We start from the raw sequence: 20,792 nt of genomic DNA on the forward strand, positions 1-20,792 counted from the left end.
CAAAGATTCCCACAGGCTCAGAAAGGATGGAGATTCCTGGTATATTAGGTTCAGTTTCCATACCACGTCTTTTTTACAGACATTATAAAAATACAGTCTAACACATAAAACATCTTATTCCATTTAAAAAAAATCTTTGCACTGCCTAAAGTCTAAAAAGCATTTCCTTTTAAAATAATCTTACCCTATAGGAACAAACTTGGCCTACTAAAATGAACGATAAATGTGCTGTTAACTTCAATGATACATTATACATGGTAGAACAAGTCAGGCAAGTATTGTATGTATCCTAGATCTAGGATTAGATCTAATGACAATATACAGAAGTGTATATTTCAGTTTAACATTACGAAAAGCTGCCTAATGTAAGAGTGACTCAGAACCAGTTATTGTGGGGGAGAGGATAGAAAACCATCTTTATCTCTGTATTTCGGTTTCCTGAACTGAAAAGGGTACTGGACGAGATCATCCATAAAGTCGCTTCCAAGTTCCAACTACAGAACTCTCAATATTTTGACGTATCAAAAACAGTCTTGTAAAAGCCTATATCCTCCACGTGATGTGACTAAAAATGAAGTATCAGACTACATTAGTTTATGTAAAAGCCCATGAGAAACAGATGAAAAAGTGTATTTTAAACCAAACACTACATTCAAATATTTTTCTGGGTAACTTCAAGTGTAGTTTAAACAGAAGATCACAAACGTACAGACAATTATAGTGGACAGTCATTTGAGAGAAGGTGATAATCTCTGGAGCCAAAAGGAGATTACAAAAAGCTGATAATCTTTGTCTTAGACTCTGGAAATTTTATGAATAGATAATAATTATAGAACTCTGGGCATTTTATGGATAGATAATAATTGATTTTGACTTATATCCATAAATCTGTTGAAGTTAAAGATTTTTTCAGTTCTGTAATAGCACTGAACTTGTTTGTTTTTTAAAAATTACAAATAAATAAACCACCTTAAAACGCTTTTCAGGGCTCACCTCGAAAACTTTCTGAAAGAACCTCCTCTATATCATTCTCAAAGAAATCTACAAGGAGCATGACCATAAACTAGGAATTGTGATAGAGGACAAATTTACTGGCCTTACTGGGCATCAACTGGAGAGCTTTGTTAAACAAAAAAGAAACTAAATTTAGAAATGGTAAAGCACTATTCCAAACTATTGTTAGTATCGGCTTAAATTAGATTTAGGAAATATGTTATATTTTATAGCATCTGAAGTTGTTGACTCATTCATAGCAACTCATTCAAAACAACTAACTGTAGGAATAACCAGTAGAAAGATCGAATAATTTTACCTTTCAAAATAAGTTTGATTGATAGATACAGGTTTGGCCTACAGTATAATATGAATGCCAGATGTTATGTTTGCCACATTTGACTTTATTTAAACATATATTAACTGTTTTACCAGGGCTCAAAGCAGTGTCCAATACACTGATTTTGAAAAAGTAACATGACTGAACAAAACAGAATATACACATAGCTTGAATGACTCATCAACCACACCAACAACACATCAACAGAGATGGGCATGAACTGGTTCACGAACAACCGTTTGTGATGCATTTTGGGAAGTTTGTGGTTCGCAAAGTGATGTTCATGAAGTGAAGAACCACCATGAACTTCCACAAATTTTAAGACACTCCGTGGCAGTTCATAAAGAGCAGAAATCAGGGGTATAAATCAGGGGTGGCCAACAGTAGCTCTCCAGATGTTTTTTGCCTGGGGCTGATTGGAGTTGTAGACAAAAAACATCTGGAGAGCTACTGTTGGCCACCCCTGGTATAAATGGTTCTGGGCCATTTAAACCTCAGCTTTCTGCTCTTCATGACAAACAGCTGAGTGGAGAGGAGAAGAAAGCAGAAGTTTAAATGTTTCAGAGCCATTTAAACCACTGCTTTCCGCTCCCTGCCACTTTTTACAGGAAAACTCTGTTTTCTGCTTACCAGAAAAGAAGCATCAGGAAGCAGAAATCAGGGGGACATTAACTGATAAGAACCAGTTTGATTTGTGAACCAACCTATCAGTTCATGGTCCAGAACTGAACCACAAAAATGAGCTTCATACCCAGAACTATTCATCAACCACCAACAACAAAAAAATTAACAACTTAATAGGAAAGTTGTTTTTAAAAACTGAGTGACTATGTCTTTGATGGGGGGAAAAATCAGAAAGATTTTGCCAGGATGCATTTCATCATTGTAGCACCACTACCAAAAGTCCATACTTTGAGCTGGCAATAAAATTTTCTAAAAGAGCACAACCAAATACAACCTTCTCCAGGATAGCTAGCAGTCATGTGCAGGTGATAATTTAGATGCAAGGAAACTGACTGAAATTTGTTTCCAGTAAGACTATGAGCGTACTGATTAGTAAGGGCACTGTCTGAGTCAGATAGCCTCATTTGAACTTTTGCAGGAAACTTGGTGTTTCCAGAACAGAAATTGCTCCTATTTCCCAGATAAAAATTGTGAAATGAAGACCATTAGCCAGGTGCACTGCTAACTTCATCATATATCAAATTTCCATAGAAGGCTCCAACATGAGGATCAAAACATTCATACAGAGAGGCCACACAGGACTAGGGAAAATGTTACTGCAAAACCAGGGAACTCTCCAGGTCTGCAGAAAGATCTGAAAACTAAGATAAATTGAGGGGTTAAAACCTCCCCAAACAGGAGAAATTATGATTACACCTGAAAAGATGTCATAAGTTTTTTTAAAAGAATGCTGACAGAAATTGCAGAAATTATGTCAAGTGATCTAAAATACCATTTGGGAGTTGCTACAAGTGTAATTTGAAATTTGTTGATAGATTCAGTGCCCTTTTCAATACATCATGTAAAACTATGTTCACTCTTTGCACAGAAAGATCACTACTCCCCTCCAGCAAATTCCTCCTTATAGCTGTTCTGATGCAGGTGGACTTGGAGACATTGTTTGCTATTACCTTGTAGCAAATGAGATATTGGAGGATTACACCATGAGATCTCAGCCACTATTTTGGGGTAGCTAGGCAACCTCAAAAAAGTACTTCAATATCTCCTGCCTGGGATAAAATGTACTGTGGAATTGCTAATGGAGTTACAAACACCTTAGAATGCATTCAGAGGGGGGAGACCTGAAAAGGATTCAAGAGCTACAAGAGGAGGTCTCAGGAGCTACAAGGGGAGAAAGGAGAGCCAAGAGATAGGAGAGATTGTAGGGTCAGTAAGAGGAGAAATGAGTAAGAGTAAATAGGGTGAATCTAAAAGACATGATACAAGAAAATAAATACTGAGAGATACAATAAAGTGGGTGAATCTAAAAGACATGATACAACAAAAGAGAGAGAAGGAATTAAGGGAATTAGTGTACCAAAACGTAATGATTAATTTACCAAAGAGGAAAAAAGTGCTAAATTGGATATGAAGTTAACACTGTTCTTTTTTCTGCTGTCACAGCCTCAATTGTTCTTCGGTTCTAAATTCTGTGACTGGAATATTTTATGTAACTATATATCCTCTTATTTTGCTTTATTCTGCTTCTAGGAATGAACATACCGGTATATATTTTTAAAAAATTAATTTTTATTTTCTTCCATAATTGAATTTCTAAAAAATAATTACTTGAAGATCGTCTATGAATGGAAAGAGTGAAGAACATTTGTGTTGTAAACTACAGGGTCAGGGGATAGTAAGGAACTGTATAAGTTTAAAAGTCTACTTCAGTGGTTCTGAAACTTTTTCAAGTTGGGCCCACTTTTGTGACCTCCCAGCAAAATAACTTCTTGATCATCTGCACATTATAAAGAGGTAACTTAAATTTGCTAGGGATTGTGTTCTCAACAGGAAACCTTCCTGATATTCATGTTGTCCGATGCATTTACCAATGCAAACCACATTCTGTATTTTTAGGTGAACCTCCTCCCACAGTTTTGGCTGTGAAAAAAAAAAACCCACAGGATTCTGCCAGTAAAGATGAAAGAGTAGGAGAAAAAAACATGGCTGAATATTTTTCTCTGCTTATACAGTATTTAAAGGCCAATACTGAAAAAAATGGACAGGTGAGCTAGTTGTCTCAAGCACTACCAGCCCAGGGCTGAATATTCTGTCACATTTTTATCTCATGTCTTCTTAAAAGTACACAGTTCTTCCTTTTTCATACTATTCCACTTCAGTCTTGTGAGGCAGTTCAGGATGTGAGAGTAACCAGCACTACCAAAAGGGGTCAGCTCAGACAGACACAGCTTCTGGGGCCATATGTCTGGAAGCTGAAGGATACATGCTATGTCTATTGGCAACCACACTGCCATAGAAGCAAGCTGAGACTATGGTGGCATTGACAGCACCATGAGCTAGGGGCTTGGCTCAGGTACCCTCAGGTAGCAGCACAGATCTTATAAATACATAAATTAGGCAATAGTCATAGGGTACCATACATATTGTCTGCCAGGCTGTAGAGGTTTGGCTTGACCACAGAACCTGTGTGTGGAGCACTCACCTTGTGTTTGGCATCCGTTAGCCTTTGCCTATCATATGCTCTCTGAAAAATGAGCTGGGTCACAGATTAAATGAGAAGATGAAGAAAGAACACAGCAGTAAGTCTTCCCCTTTTTTCTTTTTGCCACTTCCCTCTGTGCCTAGTCTCTTGATACACTGATTTACCTTAAGACCTCTTTGGATTCTAAGATGTTGCTTAGCGTTTTTCAGGTTTTTTTCCACTGTCACAAAACCAAGAAGTTTTGCTTTAAAAAAAGCAATGATTGCAAAAGTTAACACTGAACAACTCATCTGCCCCGTGACAACTGACAATCTTAAATATTTCATTCAGTACTAGGCTATCTGAAAGCTTACTATAAAGATGAAAGATCCTTCTAAAAATACCAGGTCAGAGGGATACAATTATATTACAATGAATAAACACGTACCTATGTGAGACAGCTCCCCAAGCACCATGTTTATTTGTTAGGATATTCAGTATTTTTTGTTTCAGCTGATTGGCTGTAACATGATCTCGATGTTTGGCAGCACTGATAAGATGGTCACACATCTTTTCTTCCTCTCTTCTGTCAGCAGCATATTGGGCACACTGTGACTAAAAAGGAAAAATCATTTTTATTGTTTCAGTAAGATCTGGAAAATGTTGTGAGGTTATTGTTTCTTTTGCTTATCTAAATGTTTCCCCTTTTGCTATCGCTAAAGACATTATGAGCCTTTATTACATAGTGTGTATAAATTCAGTACAATAACAATATTACATATTGTGTATAAATTCAGTACAATAACATTTGCTTAACTGAATTCTTTTACCAAGAACTTTAATAACCACATAAAGTACTCTAAGGTTGAAGGTGATACTGTTGAAGGTGGATTGGCGCCAAAGAACAGTCAATAGGGCTCTAATTTGATTCCCCACTCCTCCACTTGCAGCTGCTAGAATGGCCTTGGGTCAGCTATAGCTCTGGCAGAGGTTGTCCTTGAAAAGGCAGCTGCTCTCTCAGCCCCACCCACATCACAGGGTATCTGCTGTGGGGGAGGAAGATAAAGGAGATTGTGAGCCGCTCTGAGATTCGGAGTGGAGGATGGGATATAAATCCAATATCTTCTTAATTCTCTACATTATACAAACTCAGCCCAAGCCACCTAAACTCTGCTCCCAAGGGTCAGGGGAATAACTTGGGAAGCAAAGTGGAGGCCCCAGCAACTTGAATAAAAAGAGAGAAACTGTGGACACAAAAAACCAAATTCTTTGTGAAAGCAGAAATGCCTTCTACCTTTACACCAAACTCAATGGAATAATACATGACATCTTCTAAACTCTGCTAAAAATGAAAAATTAAATAAATTCCTAACTTGTCTTGCTGACAACTTCATTTTCCATAAAGTGGAGAGGGAAACAAGGGGATCTACTATCTTGGACCTGGTTCACACCAACAGGAAAGAACTGGTTGGTGATGTGGAAGTACCGGGCATCCTGGGTAGTAGTGACCATGCAGTTTTGAAATTTACAGTCTTGGGGAAAGAAAAAGCTGTATGTAGTCAGACATATAGGCTGGACTTCAGGAAAGCAAATTTTGACAAACTTAGAGTTACGCTGAGTAAAATCCATAGGTGTCAAACTCATTTGTTAGGAGGGTCGGATCTGGTGCAAATGGGACTTTGTAGGGCTGGGTCATAAAATGTAATGTGAGGCAGCAGGGATAAACTTTATAAAGGACACAGACAAATACAATTAAAGATATTATGTTTTAACTTAAAATACAAACATGCTTAAAACTCTTGCAATATTTTGTTTAAAATGGAAAGGTGGGGGAATAGCAGGATTTGGCAATGCAATTTTTAAAATAAAACATCAAGAGAAAGCACAAGGAACAGAGTATATAAAATACTCTGAGCCTGAGAAAACAATGAAATGGCATTGCAAGCTTCTCTTCCCTCCTCCCCAGGGTCTACTTATATTGGCAATGGCTCTCCAGTGTAATATCCCCTTTTGGCTATTGGTTCCCAGGTTAAACTACTTACTAGGTCAGGTTCATTCAGCAGAGACAAGATGGTTCAAAGCATCAACCCTTAATTTGCAAGGACACAACTCCAAGAAGCATGAGTTTCAGTTGTCTATATAGGAATGCTGAAAGTGAAACTGATCTCCACTCCACTGAAACACAATATAGCACAGACAAAGTTGCAAGGAAAACATGGAATGGATTTTCTATGAAGGTCTCTGGACCCTATCTGTCTGGGCACAGAGACCTTATTGGAAAATCCATTCCATGTTTTCCTTGCAGCTTTGCTTCCTGCTGCAGCCTGCAAAGAAAAGGTAGAAAAGGCAGAGAACTGAAAGAGCAGCGAACTTCATCAGCATTGGAGCTTCGAATTGTGAGGAGAGGTGGGGGAGGAGGGGGAGAAAAGAGCCCCATGGGTCTGATTAAAGCCCTGGGCAGGAAGGTTTCTCGCTTATGGGCCAGACATATGACATTCTTGACTTAAGGAGAAGGGAATTCAAGAGGGACAAGAGTTTCTTAAAAGCAAAATATTGATGGCACAATCACAAATGATTCCTATGAGAAGGAAAAATGGGAGGAACCTAAAGAAGTCAAGGTGGTTCCATAAACAGCTCTATAAAGATTTGAGAAATAAAAAAGACTTCTTTAGGACAGGTATGTCCAACAGGTAGATCACGATCTACCAGTAGATCGCAGAGAGGTCAGAGGTAGATCACCACCCCCACTTGGTCTCATGGTTCGCTGGACAGATGTTTGGGGTTTTTTTGATGATTGTTTGGTGTGGTGGTATTTGACTATTGTTGCCAGTATGATGAATTCTTATTTTTACTTTTAGAACTGCATGTGTGGTTTAGGCATCATCCAGAGGTCTTCAGTTCCTGTTGATCTTTAATACTTTGGGACAGTTACAGTTTTGGACCAGATTCAGCCAGTGTTAACTTAGCACCCCAGCCACCCCAGTATAATGAAGATGAGTGTTCCAAAGAAGAGCAAAACCTACCACTTTCATGAATGGGAAATAGACTACTACTTCATCATGGTGAAAGACAAGTGTTGTTGTCTACTTTGTAACGCCCACTTTGTATCGTTGCCCAAAAAGGGTAATCTGGAGCGTCATTAGCAGTAAGTGTAATGCTGATTTTCCACCCAAAAGTGAAATTCGTAAACTGAAACTCAAAGAACTTAAATCTAAATTGGCTGCACAGTAACAGTTGATGGCAAAGCCAAGGTCACATTCGGTCAATGCAACCATGGCATCCTTCAAGGTTAGCAACCTGATCGCAAAGAAATGCAAACCTTTCAATGAAGGAGAATTTATAAAAGATTGTTTTCTTGAAGCAGCAGACAATCTTTTTGAAGGATTTAAGAATAAGGAAGAGATCATAGCTGCTGTTCAAGATGTACAATTGTCAAGAAACACCATTGTGCGGTGAATAGAAAAGATGTGTGGAGACACAACTGAACAATTGTTGGAGGATGTTTCAATTTGTGTTGCTTTCTCACTCCAACTGGATGAATTTACAGACATAAGAGACGTAGCCCAGTTACTACTCTTTATCCGGATGGTTTTTGAAGTCTTCAATGTTAAAGAAGAACTACTTGGAATGATTTTTTTAAAAGGGAGAACTACCGGTCAGGAAATATTCAGCTCTTTCCATTCTTTTGTGACAAAAGTGTTATCTTTCATTGCATAAACTTGTTTCCATCACTACTGATGGAGCAAGAGCAATGACAGGTGAGGTTAATGGTTTCATAGGCCTCTGTAGACAGCATGATGACTTTCCAGATTTCCTTTCTTACCACTGCATCATTCATCAGCAAGTTTTGGCAAGCAAGAGACTCAATACATCTGTCATGGACATCACTTTCAAAATTGTAAATTCAGTTCGTGGAAGATCACTTCAAAGATGGCTTTTCACTCTTACTCTTGATGAAGGGGCAGTGGAAATCATTTTGCACACAGATGTAAGGTGGCTAAGTAGGCACAAATTTCTGCAAAGATCTTGTGATTTGCTGAATGAAATAAGGTTTTTGAAGGAGAGGGGAGATGACAAAGCAGAGTTGGAAGATGAGGACTGGTTATGTGATCTGGCATTTCTCGCCGACTTTACAGGCGAACTAAGTGATATGAACATTGAACTACAAGGTAAAAACAAATGCATTGGCGAGATGATCAGTTTCATCCTACAAGAGCAAATTTGAACTAATGATGACTGACCTTGCAAACAACACTTATGATCATTTTCCTAATACGCAGGACCATCTGGGACAATATCCAAATTTTGTTTTTTCAGAACGAGAAGTATGTGACAGAAATCTGCTCTGTTATCCAGGAATAAAAAAAAAAGATTCTGTGACTTCCAAAGAATTGAAAAAGTTGTGGAGTACTTATACCCATTCAAAGCAGATATGGACATTAAGGAAACTGCAGCTGCTATTAGTAAAAATTACTCACTGAACAAGGCATCTCTTGAAAACGAAATAGCAACCCTTAAAAATGACATTTTTCTCAAGACCCGTGCTGAGCAAGAATTGTTCCAAAAGCTAGTGCCTAGAGACAAATTTCCCAATTTGAGAAGATGCAGTGAAGTGGTACACTCCTGTTTCAGTTCAACTTATTTGTGTGAATCTGTGTTTTCCCATCTGAAAATGACAAAGAGTACACAGTGTTCCGATATGACAGATGAACATCTCCAGGATTCCCTGAGACTGGCCCTCACGCAATATTCATCATTCAAAAAGCTGGTGGATGAAATGCAGGCTCAGACGTCTCACTAATTAGCAAGAGTGAAGTTTTAAAGATTGCGTAAGATCAGCCTGGATCAATACTTCACCTACATTTAACACAAATTACTTAATAAAAGTTAAAGAAAGTTATTGACAGTTAAAGAAAGTTATAACAATAACAATTTAAGAAAAACTGTTAGCAGTTCTTTCTGGATCTTCGTCTCTCTGTTTTGTTTTTGCTTATTTTGTTTACCAGTAAATGACAATAGGTGCATTGTAAATGGGGGGGGGGGGGCGGTGGAACCCAACTTTGGTGGGTTAAAATCTAATTCAAAACTAATTTGAAACTTAATTTTCATGATGGTAGATCACCAGTACTTTTGTCTGGAAAAAATAGATCACAACCTGTTCGAAGTTGGACATGCCTGCTTTAGGATGAATATAAACAAATAACCAGCTCTCGTAGACAAAGAGCTAGGAAAAATAAAGCTCAGTAGCAGCTTGGGCTAGCGAGAGATGCTAAAAACAACTAAAAATAATTCTTTTCTTATGTACAAAGTAAGAAAAAGATTGATATGGTAGGCCCCTTGTGAGGAAAGGAAAGTGAAATGGTAACAAGTGATGAAGAAAGGACAGAACTGATCATTTCCTACTTTTCCTTAGTCTTTTCTTGTAAGAGAAATGGTGCTCAATATGGCAAAAACAGAACATATGAAGAGGGAAGAGAGCTGCAGCCTAGGATCAGCATAGGGAAATTGAAAAACACCTAGTTTCTTTAAATGAAACAGTCCTCAGGGCCAAATAAACTGCATCCAAGGGTACTAAAAGAACTTGCAGATGTAATTTCTGAACCTCTGTCCATTATTTTTGAGAATTCTTGGACAGGGAAAAAGGAGGATCCAGTCAGCTTGACATCTATACCTGGAAAAGTTTTAGAACAAATCAGTCAGTCAGTCCTGGAACATTTAGAAATGATGGATCACTAAGAACCAGCATGGGTTTCTCAAGAATAAGTCATGTCAGCCTAAGTTTATCTCATATTTGAGAAATTTACTACCTTACTGGATAGACATTTATCATGATTTCAAGTAAGGTCTTTGATAAGGTTCCAGAAACTATTCTTGTTGACAAGTTGGTAAAACGTGGTTTGGATCCTGTTATTGTTAGGTGGATCTGTAACTGGTTGACAGATTGCACCCAAAGAGTGTTTGTGAATGGATCCTCATCCTCTTGGAGAGGAGTGACAATCTGTCTTGAGACCTGTTTGGTTCAACATCTTTATAAATGATTTGAATGAAGGAATAGAGGGGATGCTTATTAAATTTGCAGATGACACAAAATTGGGAGGGATTGCAAATTCAGTAGAAAATAGAGACAGGATGATCTTGACAAGCTGGAAAACTGTGCTAAAACCAATAACATTAATTCTAATGGGGATAAATGTAAAGTTCTGCATTTAGGTAAATCCAATGCATGATTATGGGATGGGGGAGATTTGTCTTGGCAGTAGTATGAGCAAAAAGGATCTGGGGGTCTTAGTGGACCATATACTGAACATGAGTCTGCAGTGTGAGGTAATGGCTAAAAATGCAAATGTGATTTTGGGCTGTACCAACAAAAGTATAGTGTCCAGATCATGTGAAGTGATGGTATTGCTTTACTCTGCTCTGGTTAGACCTCACCTAGAGTATTGTGTTCAGTTTTGGGCACCACATTTTAAGAAGGACAAGCTGGAATGGGTCCAGAGGAGAACGACAAAGATGGTGAGGGGTCTGAAGATTGAGGAAAGGTTGAAGGAGCTGGGGATGTTTAGCCTGGAGAGGAGGCAGCTGAGAGGTGATATGATCACCATCTTCAAGTACTTGAAGGGCTGTCATCTAGAAGATGGTGTGGAATTGTTTTCTGAGGCCCCAGAAGGTAGGACCAGAACCAACGGGTTGAAATTAAATCAAAAGAGTTTCTGGCTCAACATTAGGAAGAACTTCCTGACCATTAGAGTGGTTCCTCAGTGGAACAGGCTTCCTCAGGAGGTGGCAGGCTCTCCTTCCTTGGAGGTTTTTAAACAGAGGCTAGATGGCCATCTGACAGCAATAAGGATCCTGTGAATTTAGGAGGCAGTATTTGTGAATTTCCTGCATTGTATAGGGGGTTGGACTAGATGACCCTGGAGGTCCCTTCCAACTCTATGATTCTAGGATTCTAGAATATAGACAAGCTGGAATGTGTCCAGAGAAGGGCAACAAAAATGTTGAGGGGTCTAGAGACCAAGTCCTGTGAGGAAAACTTGAATGAGCTGGGTATATTTAGCCCGGAGAGGAGATGACTGAGAGGTGATATGATCACCATCTTCAAGTACTTGAAGGGCTGTCATGTAGAGGATGGTGCAGAATTGTTTTCAGACCAGAAGGTCAGACCAGAACTATGGGTTGAAATTAAATCAAAGGAGTTTCTGGCTAAACATTAGCAAGAACTTGACACCTTCCTGAGTCTGGAGGTGATGGGCTCTCCTTCCTTAGAGGTTTTTATACAGAAACTAGATAATTAATGCTGATTCTGTGAATTAGGCAAATCATGAGAAGAAGGACAGGAAGGGTTGTATCAGTGCTTAGTTCTTGTGGCTCTTTCTTATACACAGGGAAAAGCTGATTGCTACTTTGTGGTCAGTCAGCAATTTTTCTCCAGGCCAGTTTGGCACGCGATCCTGAAGGGTTTTTGCCATCTTCTAGGTATGGAAAAAGGGTCACTGGGGATGTATGTGCATGGGGTAGATATTTGTGAAGTTCTCATATTGTGCAGAGGGTTGGGCTAGATTACCCTGGAGATCCCTTCCAGCTCTATGCTTCTATGACCAAGAAACTGGTTACATAACTCTGACAATCAAAAGTAGTTCTCTGTGTGGTCTGATGGGCTGCTATACTAGGGCACAAGACCAGTAATTGTTGACCCTGGCTCTACATCTTCCGTATTCTTGTTTGGAATATTTGGAATATTAAATTTACTAGCCTTCAAATCCTTAGGTTTTTTATATACAAATACATAAACAGTTATTATGTAAATAATAATGGACTCAAGTTAAATATAGGAAGAATATTTAGTTGCTTCAAATTAACTTACTTTTCACACTTTCAAATTTGTTTTATTATGCTGGGAATTATTAGGAAGGGAATTGAAAACAAATCAGCCAGTATCATAATGCCCCTGTATAAATTGGTGGTGCGGGCTCATATGGAGTACTGTGTACAATTCTGGTCACCACACCTCAAAAAACATATTATAGCATTAGAAAAAGTGCAGAAAAGGCAACTAGAATGATGAAAGGGTTGGAACACTTTCCCTATGAAGAGAGGTTAAAACGCTTGAGGCTCCTTAGCTTGGAGAAATGTTGACTGACAGGTGACATGACAGAGGTTTACAAGATTATGTATGGGATAGAGAAGACAGAGAAAGACTTTTCTCTCTTTTTCACAATACAAGAATTCGCAGAAACTTAATGAAATTGCTAAGCAGTCAGGGTAGAACGAATAAAAGGAAGTACTTCACCCAAAGGGTGATTAACACATGGAATTCACGGTTCTAGGAAAAAATCCCAAAGAAAAAACCCACGGACATAAATGCTCACAGGAAAAAAGCCCCCATGGAAGCGTGCCCACATGGAAAAAAGCCCATACTGAAAGAAGCTCACATGTAAAGAAGCCCCCAAGGAAAAAAGCCCCCATGGAAAAATATGAAAAGCACCAGAGATGTTTATACTTGTGAGACAGGGTTGCCATGGAATAGGGAATAGTGTTCCAAGTCCAATTCAAGAAATAACTGGGAACTTTGGAGGTGGAGCCAGAAGCAAGTTGTGACAAGCACAATTGAACTCCAAAGGGAGTTCTGGCCTTCACATCTAAAGGAACCATGCCCCTTTTAAATGCCTTCCCTCCTTAGAAAATAATGAAGGATAGGGGCACCTTTTTGGGGGGCTCATAGAATTGGACCCCCTGGTCCAATGCTTTTGAACCTTGGAGGGTATTTTGGGGAGAGGCACTGGATGCTATGCTGCAAATTTGGTGCATCTACCTCAAAAAACAAAACCCTCCCAGAGCCCAAGATACAAGTGAATTAATTCTCCATTATATGATTTTTAAAAATTATTTCCAACTATGTTTATTGATTTCTTCCTTCCAGATACTTACCAGAGTCAGTTCTGCTTAGCTTCTTAGATCTATGAGGCCTTAACTACTTCTGCTATTTAAGAAAGAGAAGCTATCACAGAGCAGGCAGTAATTTGCCTAACCCAAAACCCCATACATTTTGACATTCCTGAAAAGTATAGGCAACTGATACTTCACGATTCCGGTGTGGAAAAATCCAGACAGAATTCTGGTTTTAGGTGATAAGAGATCTTATGCTTGAATTAAACAAAGATACCACCTATGGAGATGGCACCTTTGATAAAGTGCCAAATATGTTTTACCAACTGTACACATAGCACGCCAAGGTGGGTAATTCATATCCACCATGTATTTACATTTTACTTCAAAAAAAGAACATGGACACCTATAATAGAATGTTTGAAATAATGAAGCTATTGATTCCAGAGAAACTGTTATGGGGGCACAATGCTCTTAATTCCTTGTTCCATTTCAGTCATCTCAGGGTGGTCTCTATTCGATCGACTGCAGAGGGACCTGGCTTGTCACAAACTAACATTGGCTAATGCACAGGCAGGTCGTCTATAGGTAGAAAAGAGGAAATATGAGGCACTACACTACATCGTTGCCACTTCTGTGCAACAATATGAGTAGGTGGACGATAAACTTAGTTGCTTAAAGAGACTAGCTAATTTGCAATGAAAAATTATATCTATTACTGTTGTTGTTAAATAATTGTTACTTTTACTATTAGGGTTAGGTGTACCACATTGCATTAACAATAAAAAGTTTAATTGTACATTAATAAAGTTAAAGTATTTAATTTTATTTAAATATATATTTCTATGTAGAGTTTAATTTCTGTTATTATTGGTTTTCCTTCTTAATAAAGTTCATTGATAACAAAATGGTCACTTCTGTTGCATATGAATATGACTTATTTTAATCCTAAAATAACAACAAATTATTATTAATGGTTATCCACAATTATAAACATCTATGGTGCTTTTCATATTTTTTCATGGGGGCTTTTTTCCATGGGGGCTTTTTTCTGTGTGGGCTTCTTTCCATGTGGGTTTATTTCCATGTGTGCATTTTTCCATGGGGGCATGTTTCCATGGGGGCTTTTTTCCTGTGAGCATTTATGTCTGTGGGTTTTTTTTCTTTGGGCTTTTTTCCTTTGTGCTTTTACCAGAATTCACTGCCACAGGAGGTGGTGGCGACTACAAGCATAGACAGCTTCAAGAGGGGACTGAATAAATATATGGAGCAGAGGTCCATCAGTGGCTATTAGTCACAGTGTATTGTTGGAATTCTCTGTCTGGAGAATGCTCTGTATCCTTGGTGCTTGGGGGAGGGCAACAGTGGGAGGGCTTCTAGTGTCCTGGCCCCAATGATGGACCTTCTGATGGCACCTGGGATTTTTGGCCACTGTGTGACAGAGTGTTGGACTGGATGGGCCATTGGCCTGATCCAACATGGCTTCTGTTATGTTCTTATGTTTAATTTAGATATTATTGTGTCATATAATAGCTTTATAACATGATAGAAAAGGATTATTTTACTAACTATTTTGCTTTGTAATAATTGGGAGCCAATCTGAATTTTTAGTTTACATAAAGGAATAACAGAAAGGTGTGCATTTCATTGTGTGCTTCCATTTTATGTGAACACAATTAAATACCACACATTTTACTCATTTTCAAATAATCTTTTTAAAAGGTATTATAGGGTTAATTCATTTTTCAATTTATCTTCTTGTACCAAGAAGCACCAATTAGTACAATGATCTTCTTCAGTAATGAGGTTAATATTTCATCAGCTCATTGGACAGTTAAATCAAATTTTCATTTTTCATCATGAGCAATTATAGATGCTAACAGAATGAAAGGATTTTCTGTGAAACAATGTTCCTAGAATAATTGGACTTTCTCAATAGCATTCATACAATAAAAGTTCCTAAAGGAATCTTCATGTTGAGTGTGTATATGTGCATACACACACATACTATCACTCTTATTACTGTATTAAACTATTAAGGTTAATCAAAAGGCTACAAACAATTTAACAGAATTAAGCAATGAAGATTTTTTTTCATGAAATGAATAATTGTTAAATGTAGAACAAAAATCTTTTGAATCTACCATGCATAACACAAGAAGCAGAAACGCATGTGAACTCTCTAAATCCTGTAATTGTGTGGTTATCCAATTTTTACACTTACAAGTACGCTTATAAGTACTCTTATACTCTTTTATACCACTTTGAGTCCTGTTTTACAGGGGAGGGCAGTTAGAAGCCTGATTTATACATAAATATAAATAAATAAAGCAAACCAAGAAATTTAACATTTCTGCTGCCAACAGCAGCTCATCTGGAGAATCTTCCTGACCTTCTGGAACAGCTTTTCTTGAGGCTTCAAATATGTCAAAGGGCTACAGTAGGAAGGTATCTCTAAAGACTGGGTGCAGACTCAGAATCTTTTCATCTCTCCCTTGCTATCTGTTACTTTGTTTAAAATCATATCTCTTCCCTGGCAAACATATATTTTGACATATTAAGGTGACAATAAAATATGAAAAATATGAATTTCATGTTAGAGTAAGGTCTTGGTTTGCTTACTAGAAAATTGACTTAAAGTTTTCCCTTAAGGGACGTTGGTTAATATTCTAAATTGTATTTGCTAACTGAAGCTGGAAGTTAATTGAATATTCTTATTTTGGCTGGAGTTCTGACAGATCTTATACCACAACAAATTCTTCAAAGGGCAGATAACTCAATCTTCTACTGTCATCTTAGGTTACAATATGGTGCTCTGATAAATATCAAATGTTATTTACTACTGAAGCAATATGAAACTTTACTTTGACACAGACACTTAATTGTAAATGTGATTTTTAAAACAACAACAACAACACTTTAACTCAAAATATCCAGAATATGCTTGGCAATAAATTTGTTGCACTCCCATATGACAAGTGACTGCTGTCTGGACTGACAAATGAAGTAAAGGTTTTATGTATTGAGAAACAAAATATCAGATATAAAGACTAGTTGTCAACACAATAAAATAATTATTAAAAGTATAAAATTGTACACATTACTCCAGAAAAGCTGCCTCTCCCACACTAATCCTTTTCTTAATAGCCTGTATCTATGATATATTAATAAATTCCTACTGGCTCCTTCACTTTGTCTAAGCCACTCAAATATATGTATCTTTATATTTTTTTTTAAGGAATTATGTTACCCAAGCAGTGTTTCCAAAGAAGGAAAGCTCAAAGTTTAGGCATCAGAATTATATATATATATATACATTCTGAATTATCAAGGAAGACCTGGCTAAATCATTTCATACAAAAATGTAAGTTGCATCCTCTCATAGTCATCAATGAATAAAAATGTGCAGCCTGTGTCCATGAGATTATCATTTCACCCCCCAAACAGCAGACTGTTATCCCATGCCCAGACTTCTCACTTTCAACAGCGAGATGATAAAAGTGGAATGCTACTAAGGAAGTCTGATGATAAACTCGTAGTGCACAACTATGCAAAGTTTTTATATACAGTCTACATACATATTTAAAACCAGTCTGACAAATGTCTGGTAATTTCTTAATATTTAAGTAGTTTACTTCATACATCTTCATACATCATACACTCTTGGTTGCTTTTCTTTTTATGTTTTTTTTTCTTTTTAAAAAAGTATTGGAAGGGTTGCCAATTCCAGGATGGGAAATTCCTGGAGATTTGAGGGTGGTACCTGGAGGAGGGGGCACAGTTTGGAGAGAAGAGGGAGTGCTACAGTAATGTGATATCATAAAGCCCTCCCTCAGAAGCTGCCATTTCCTCTGGGGAAACTGGTCTCTCTAGTCTGGATATAAATTGTAATGCTAGGAGAACTCCTGAATTTTCCTGGAAGTTAGCAAATTTACTAGGCTAGGATGTGTTTTCATTTAGTACATGAACCCTTCCAAATGTATTTTAACAAAGGCTGAACAGTCATATCAGTGTAAATACCCCATTTATGGGAATTCGGTGCAGCACCATTTTATTGTATGGACATATTTGGAATTATCCAGTCTTCCCCTGGTTTAAAATTAGGTGTCCATATTCATAAACCTATAGTATTGTCCAGATAATTTCAGCTCTTTTCCCTTTGTGACAAGGAGGAATGAAGAACATCTACACTCTTATCAGACTGATACAGGGTTGCCAGATCCCCTTGTCCATCCAGTAGGGGTATTTGGGGAGCATTTTGGGGTGGGCGGGGATATCATGTGACATCTTCAAAGTGATGACATCACCCAGAAGTGATGCAATCATGTTGGGGATGTCACAAAAGGGATGGTCTGGTTTTGGGGCAAACTCTATGGTTAAACTGGGCTTAAACCACTGAACTTTCCCAAAAATGAGAGCATCCCCCATGCAACATCCCTGATGCAATGACATCACTTCTGGGTGATGTCATTGTTTCTGGGATATAACATGGCAATGTCACTGTAGAGGAGCAATTTTCCCACTGGTCCATGGTAGAGAGGAGCCCTCAAAACTGGGGGATCCCACACTGGGACTGTGGGCTGGCAACCGTAGGCTGACAATTATTTCCAGAATGTAATGCCCAAATAGGCTCCTTGAATGTAAACACAGATTATCTGCATTGCTATGAGAGGCAATAGCAAGCTGTCAGTTGAAATATTTGAGTAATGTTATCACCTATACTTAATATAATGCATAAAAATAGCACCATCAAGCTCATATACAGAACTAATGCTTTTGAACAAATTCTAGCTGTGCTCTTATAAAATAGAAATCAGTGAAATAAACATGCATAAGTTTTAAAAAGACAGTTTGCTTGAAAACCCACATTGCAAATTTTTACAATGTGGTCCTTATACTTTACTTCATAACACATTTAACAAATGAAAAACTAATTGTAGTAGCAACTTTCAGGGGCAGCACCAGTTGAAGAAAACACTTTGAATATTTATAAAACTGTTATATCAAAAGAACAGAACTGCTGATAGGAGGCTTTTATAAACTATATATAATTTCATGGGTTTCAGTGAAAGGATAAAAAAGAAATGAGCTCCTTATGCTTGGCATTTACCAACACTTTAAAATATTGCTTTTGAAATACCCGTCAGTCTAATTTATCTTTTTTTAAAAAAAATATATATGTTTTATGGCATTACAGAGTAGGTGGTAGGTGAGTGAAAACAGAAAAGCAGGGATTCATCAGCTTCCAGGCTTACCTCAAATTCCGCATGTTTATGTACATCTTCAGCTCTCTGTCTGTTCAAAATAAACTCTGCCTCATTTGCAACACGTACTATGTGGTCTTTCATTGCATGGCACAATAATCTGGAAAGAAAAATTAAACTGCATTCAAGTACTGATATGGGGACAAACTCTTATACACTGAATTGATCATAAACTACATTTCTTACCCTCAACAGAAAAATAACAAGTTCAGAATAAAATTATTCTGGAAGATCAGAAAACATCTACTAACAGAAATCGTATATTTAGCTCATTGTAGTATCAGATCCCACAATTAAGCAGCAGTTGTTTATAATCAATTGTTTTATTTAGTATCTGCATGTCCTGAGAAAACAGACACACTGGCTTGGATCCAGCAATGCACACAAGGAAACATAACTTCACTTAGGGCAGTTCTGCTAGTCTCAAGATCTTGTGCAACACCTAGGGCTTCCCTCCCTATATATTTAAAATGCCTAGAAATTGGTTGCATACATCTTGAACAAGCAAAAGTGGCTACTGTAGTCTTTTTCTTGTGCTTCTGTTCTTAGGCACAAGCAGAAACTGCATTAGATCCTGTCTACAATGTCAATTTTAATATATATATATATAATCATTGGTTGTTATCTATCATTACTTAAAGACAATTTGAATCATGCTAACTTTCAAAAAGTTTGTTAAAATCAGTATTGATATCACCTCTTCACTTCAGTCCCTCTTAAACAAAACAATAACTCATAGGCTCTTTGGATGAAATTTAATACTTAAAATAGGCTTAAAAGGCTGTTCCAGCTGAAAACCATCAATGTGTTATCACAGCCTTTAACAAAAGCAGATTTAAGGCAGTGATGAGTGCTTTGAAAATCCTGCCTTTGTATTTTTGCTTCAATGACAAACATCACTGGAAATTTTTCTCATCCAAGCAAAGAGTCAGGTTCTGTCCTAGAAAGCTTCAGTTTTTATTTTATAATGTGTAATGTTGGTTGCAGCTGCCTGCCACAAAAACTGTAAATGTTTACTGCTCAGTTACCTGCCTTTTAATATGAGCTGGCACAGGTATACTGTGATCCAAGCAGCTGCACTACATGTGCTCCATGATGCCTTTCAATGTTGCAAAGGATTCAGGGATGCACTATCAAATTGTGTAATATTTCTTGGATGTTCCTAAAACTCTTCTTCTTTAAACAAACAAGTGTCTCGCTTATGTAGTCACTCCACTTTGCCTTCTATGGTCACCTACTTATTCTCTTTTTAAAGATGATATTGAAGGAGAATTCAGAAGGATAAAGTACATTCAATACAGAAACACGAAGCCTGACAGCTGCTTCTATTTTTGAAGGAAAACAGTTTCAGAGTGGGCCCCCCATCTCAAGCAGCACAAGAAGTAGGAGGAGCCAAGGCCCAACAGTTACCCATGTGTTCCAAATCATCTTCCCAAGCTCTTTCCTCTAATGTTTGAGCATGTTAAAATCTGAGGTAAAAAGTGTGTATGGGGAGCGGGGACAGCTGGAGGGCTGACTTCAAGAATAAAATTAGCCAGTAGGGAAAAGGTTAAGCAAACCTTCTTACTGCACTGCTTCCAGCCACAAAATGAGCCCTCCATCTGCTTCAGAAAAAACAGTCATCAGAACTTTCTTACATGTGTAAATATAAGCAGAGAGGACGTCAAATTCCTCATCCCTGCTTGGTTTGACTTGAAAACTAGTTTTCATTTTGCTTTCTGGGTGTGAATCAAATTCATGTCTTTATTGTTATGCCATTTTTATCATGTCAAACTCTTCCTATAAAAAGGGATACATTTTTCAATGTCACTTGTCTGACAATGTCATTTTTATGGTATAGAAAGGGCATAAAAAGAAACAAATGAATTGGGAATACTAGCAATGGGGGAAAAAAGACTTACTTTATATGAAAAGAAGAGGTATAATGAGGGGAGAACTATTACAACTCTACATGTAGCATGCAATTTACCTCTGTCTGACAGCAAGTCAGGATGGAAAACTGGAATTTTCTAATTTAAAGGTTCTTGGCCTGGACAACAAATTGCTGTGACTTGGGTTAAATACATCACAAAATATGACTAGCATATCAATTGCTCAGAGTAACTTCTAATAGTTTGTAAAACACAGTTCTTTCTCAAAGACTTCTTTTAGCATATTTGCCTGC

General features: G+C 37.7%; 1 protein-coding gene across 8 annotated transcripts in view; it reads right to left on the minus strand.

Moving 5' to 3' along the window:
- The window catches only part of NBEA (neurobeachin), a 581,951-nt gene that overhangs the window by 324,597 nt on the left and 236,562 nt on the right, over positions 1-20,792 (minus strand). For all 8 annotated transcript variants that reach the window (XM_060234688.1, XM_060234693.1, XM_060234692.1 and 5 more), the window contains 2 exons: positions 18,620-18,728; positions 4,927-5,093 (listed from right to left, as the gene is read on the minus strand). In XM_060234688.1, coding sequence (XP_060090671.1) covers positions 4,927-5,093; positions 18,620-18,728 — 276 coding nt within the window. The remainder of the gene's footprint in view (positions 1-4,926; positions 5,094-18,619; positions 18,729-20,792) is intronic.

The sequence above is a fragment of the Heteronotia binoei genome, chromosome 3, assembly GCF_032191835.1.
Source record: "Heteronotia binoei isolate CCM8104 ecotype False Entrance Well chromosome 3, APGP_CSIRO_Hbin_v1, whole genome shotgun sequence".
NCBI classification, from domain to species: Eukaryota; Metazoa; Chordata; class Lepidosauria; order Squamata; family Gekkonidae; genus Heteronotia; species Heteronotia binoei.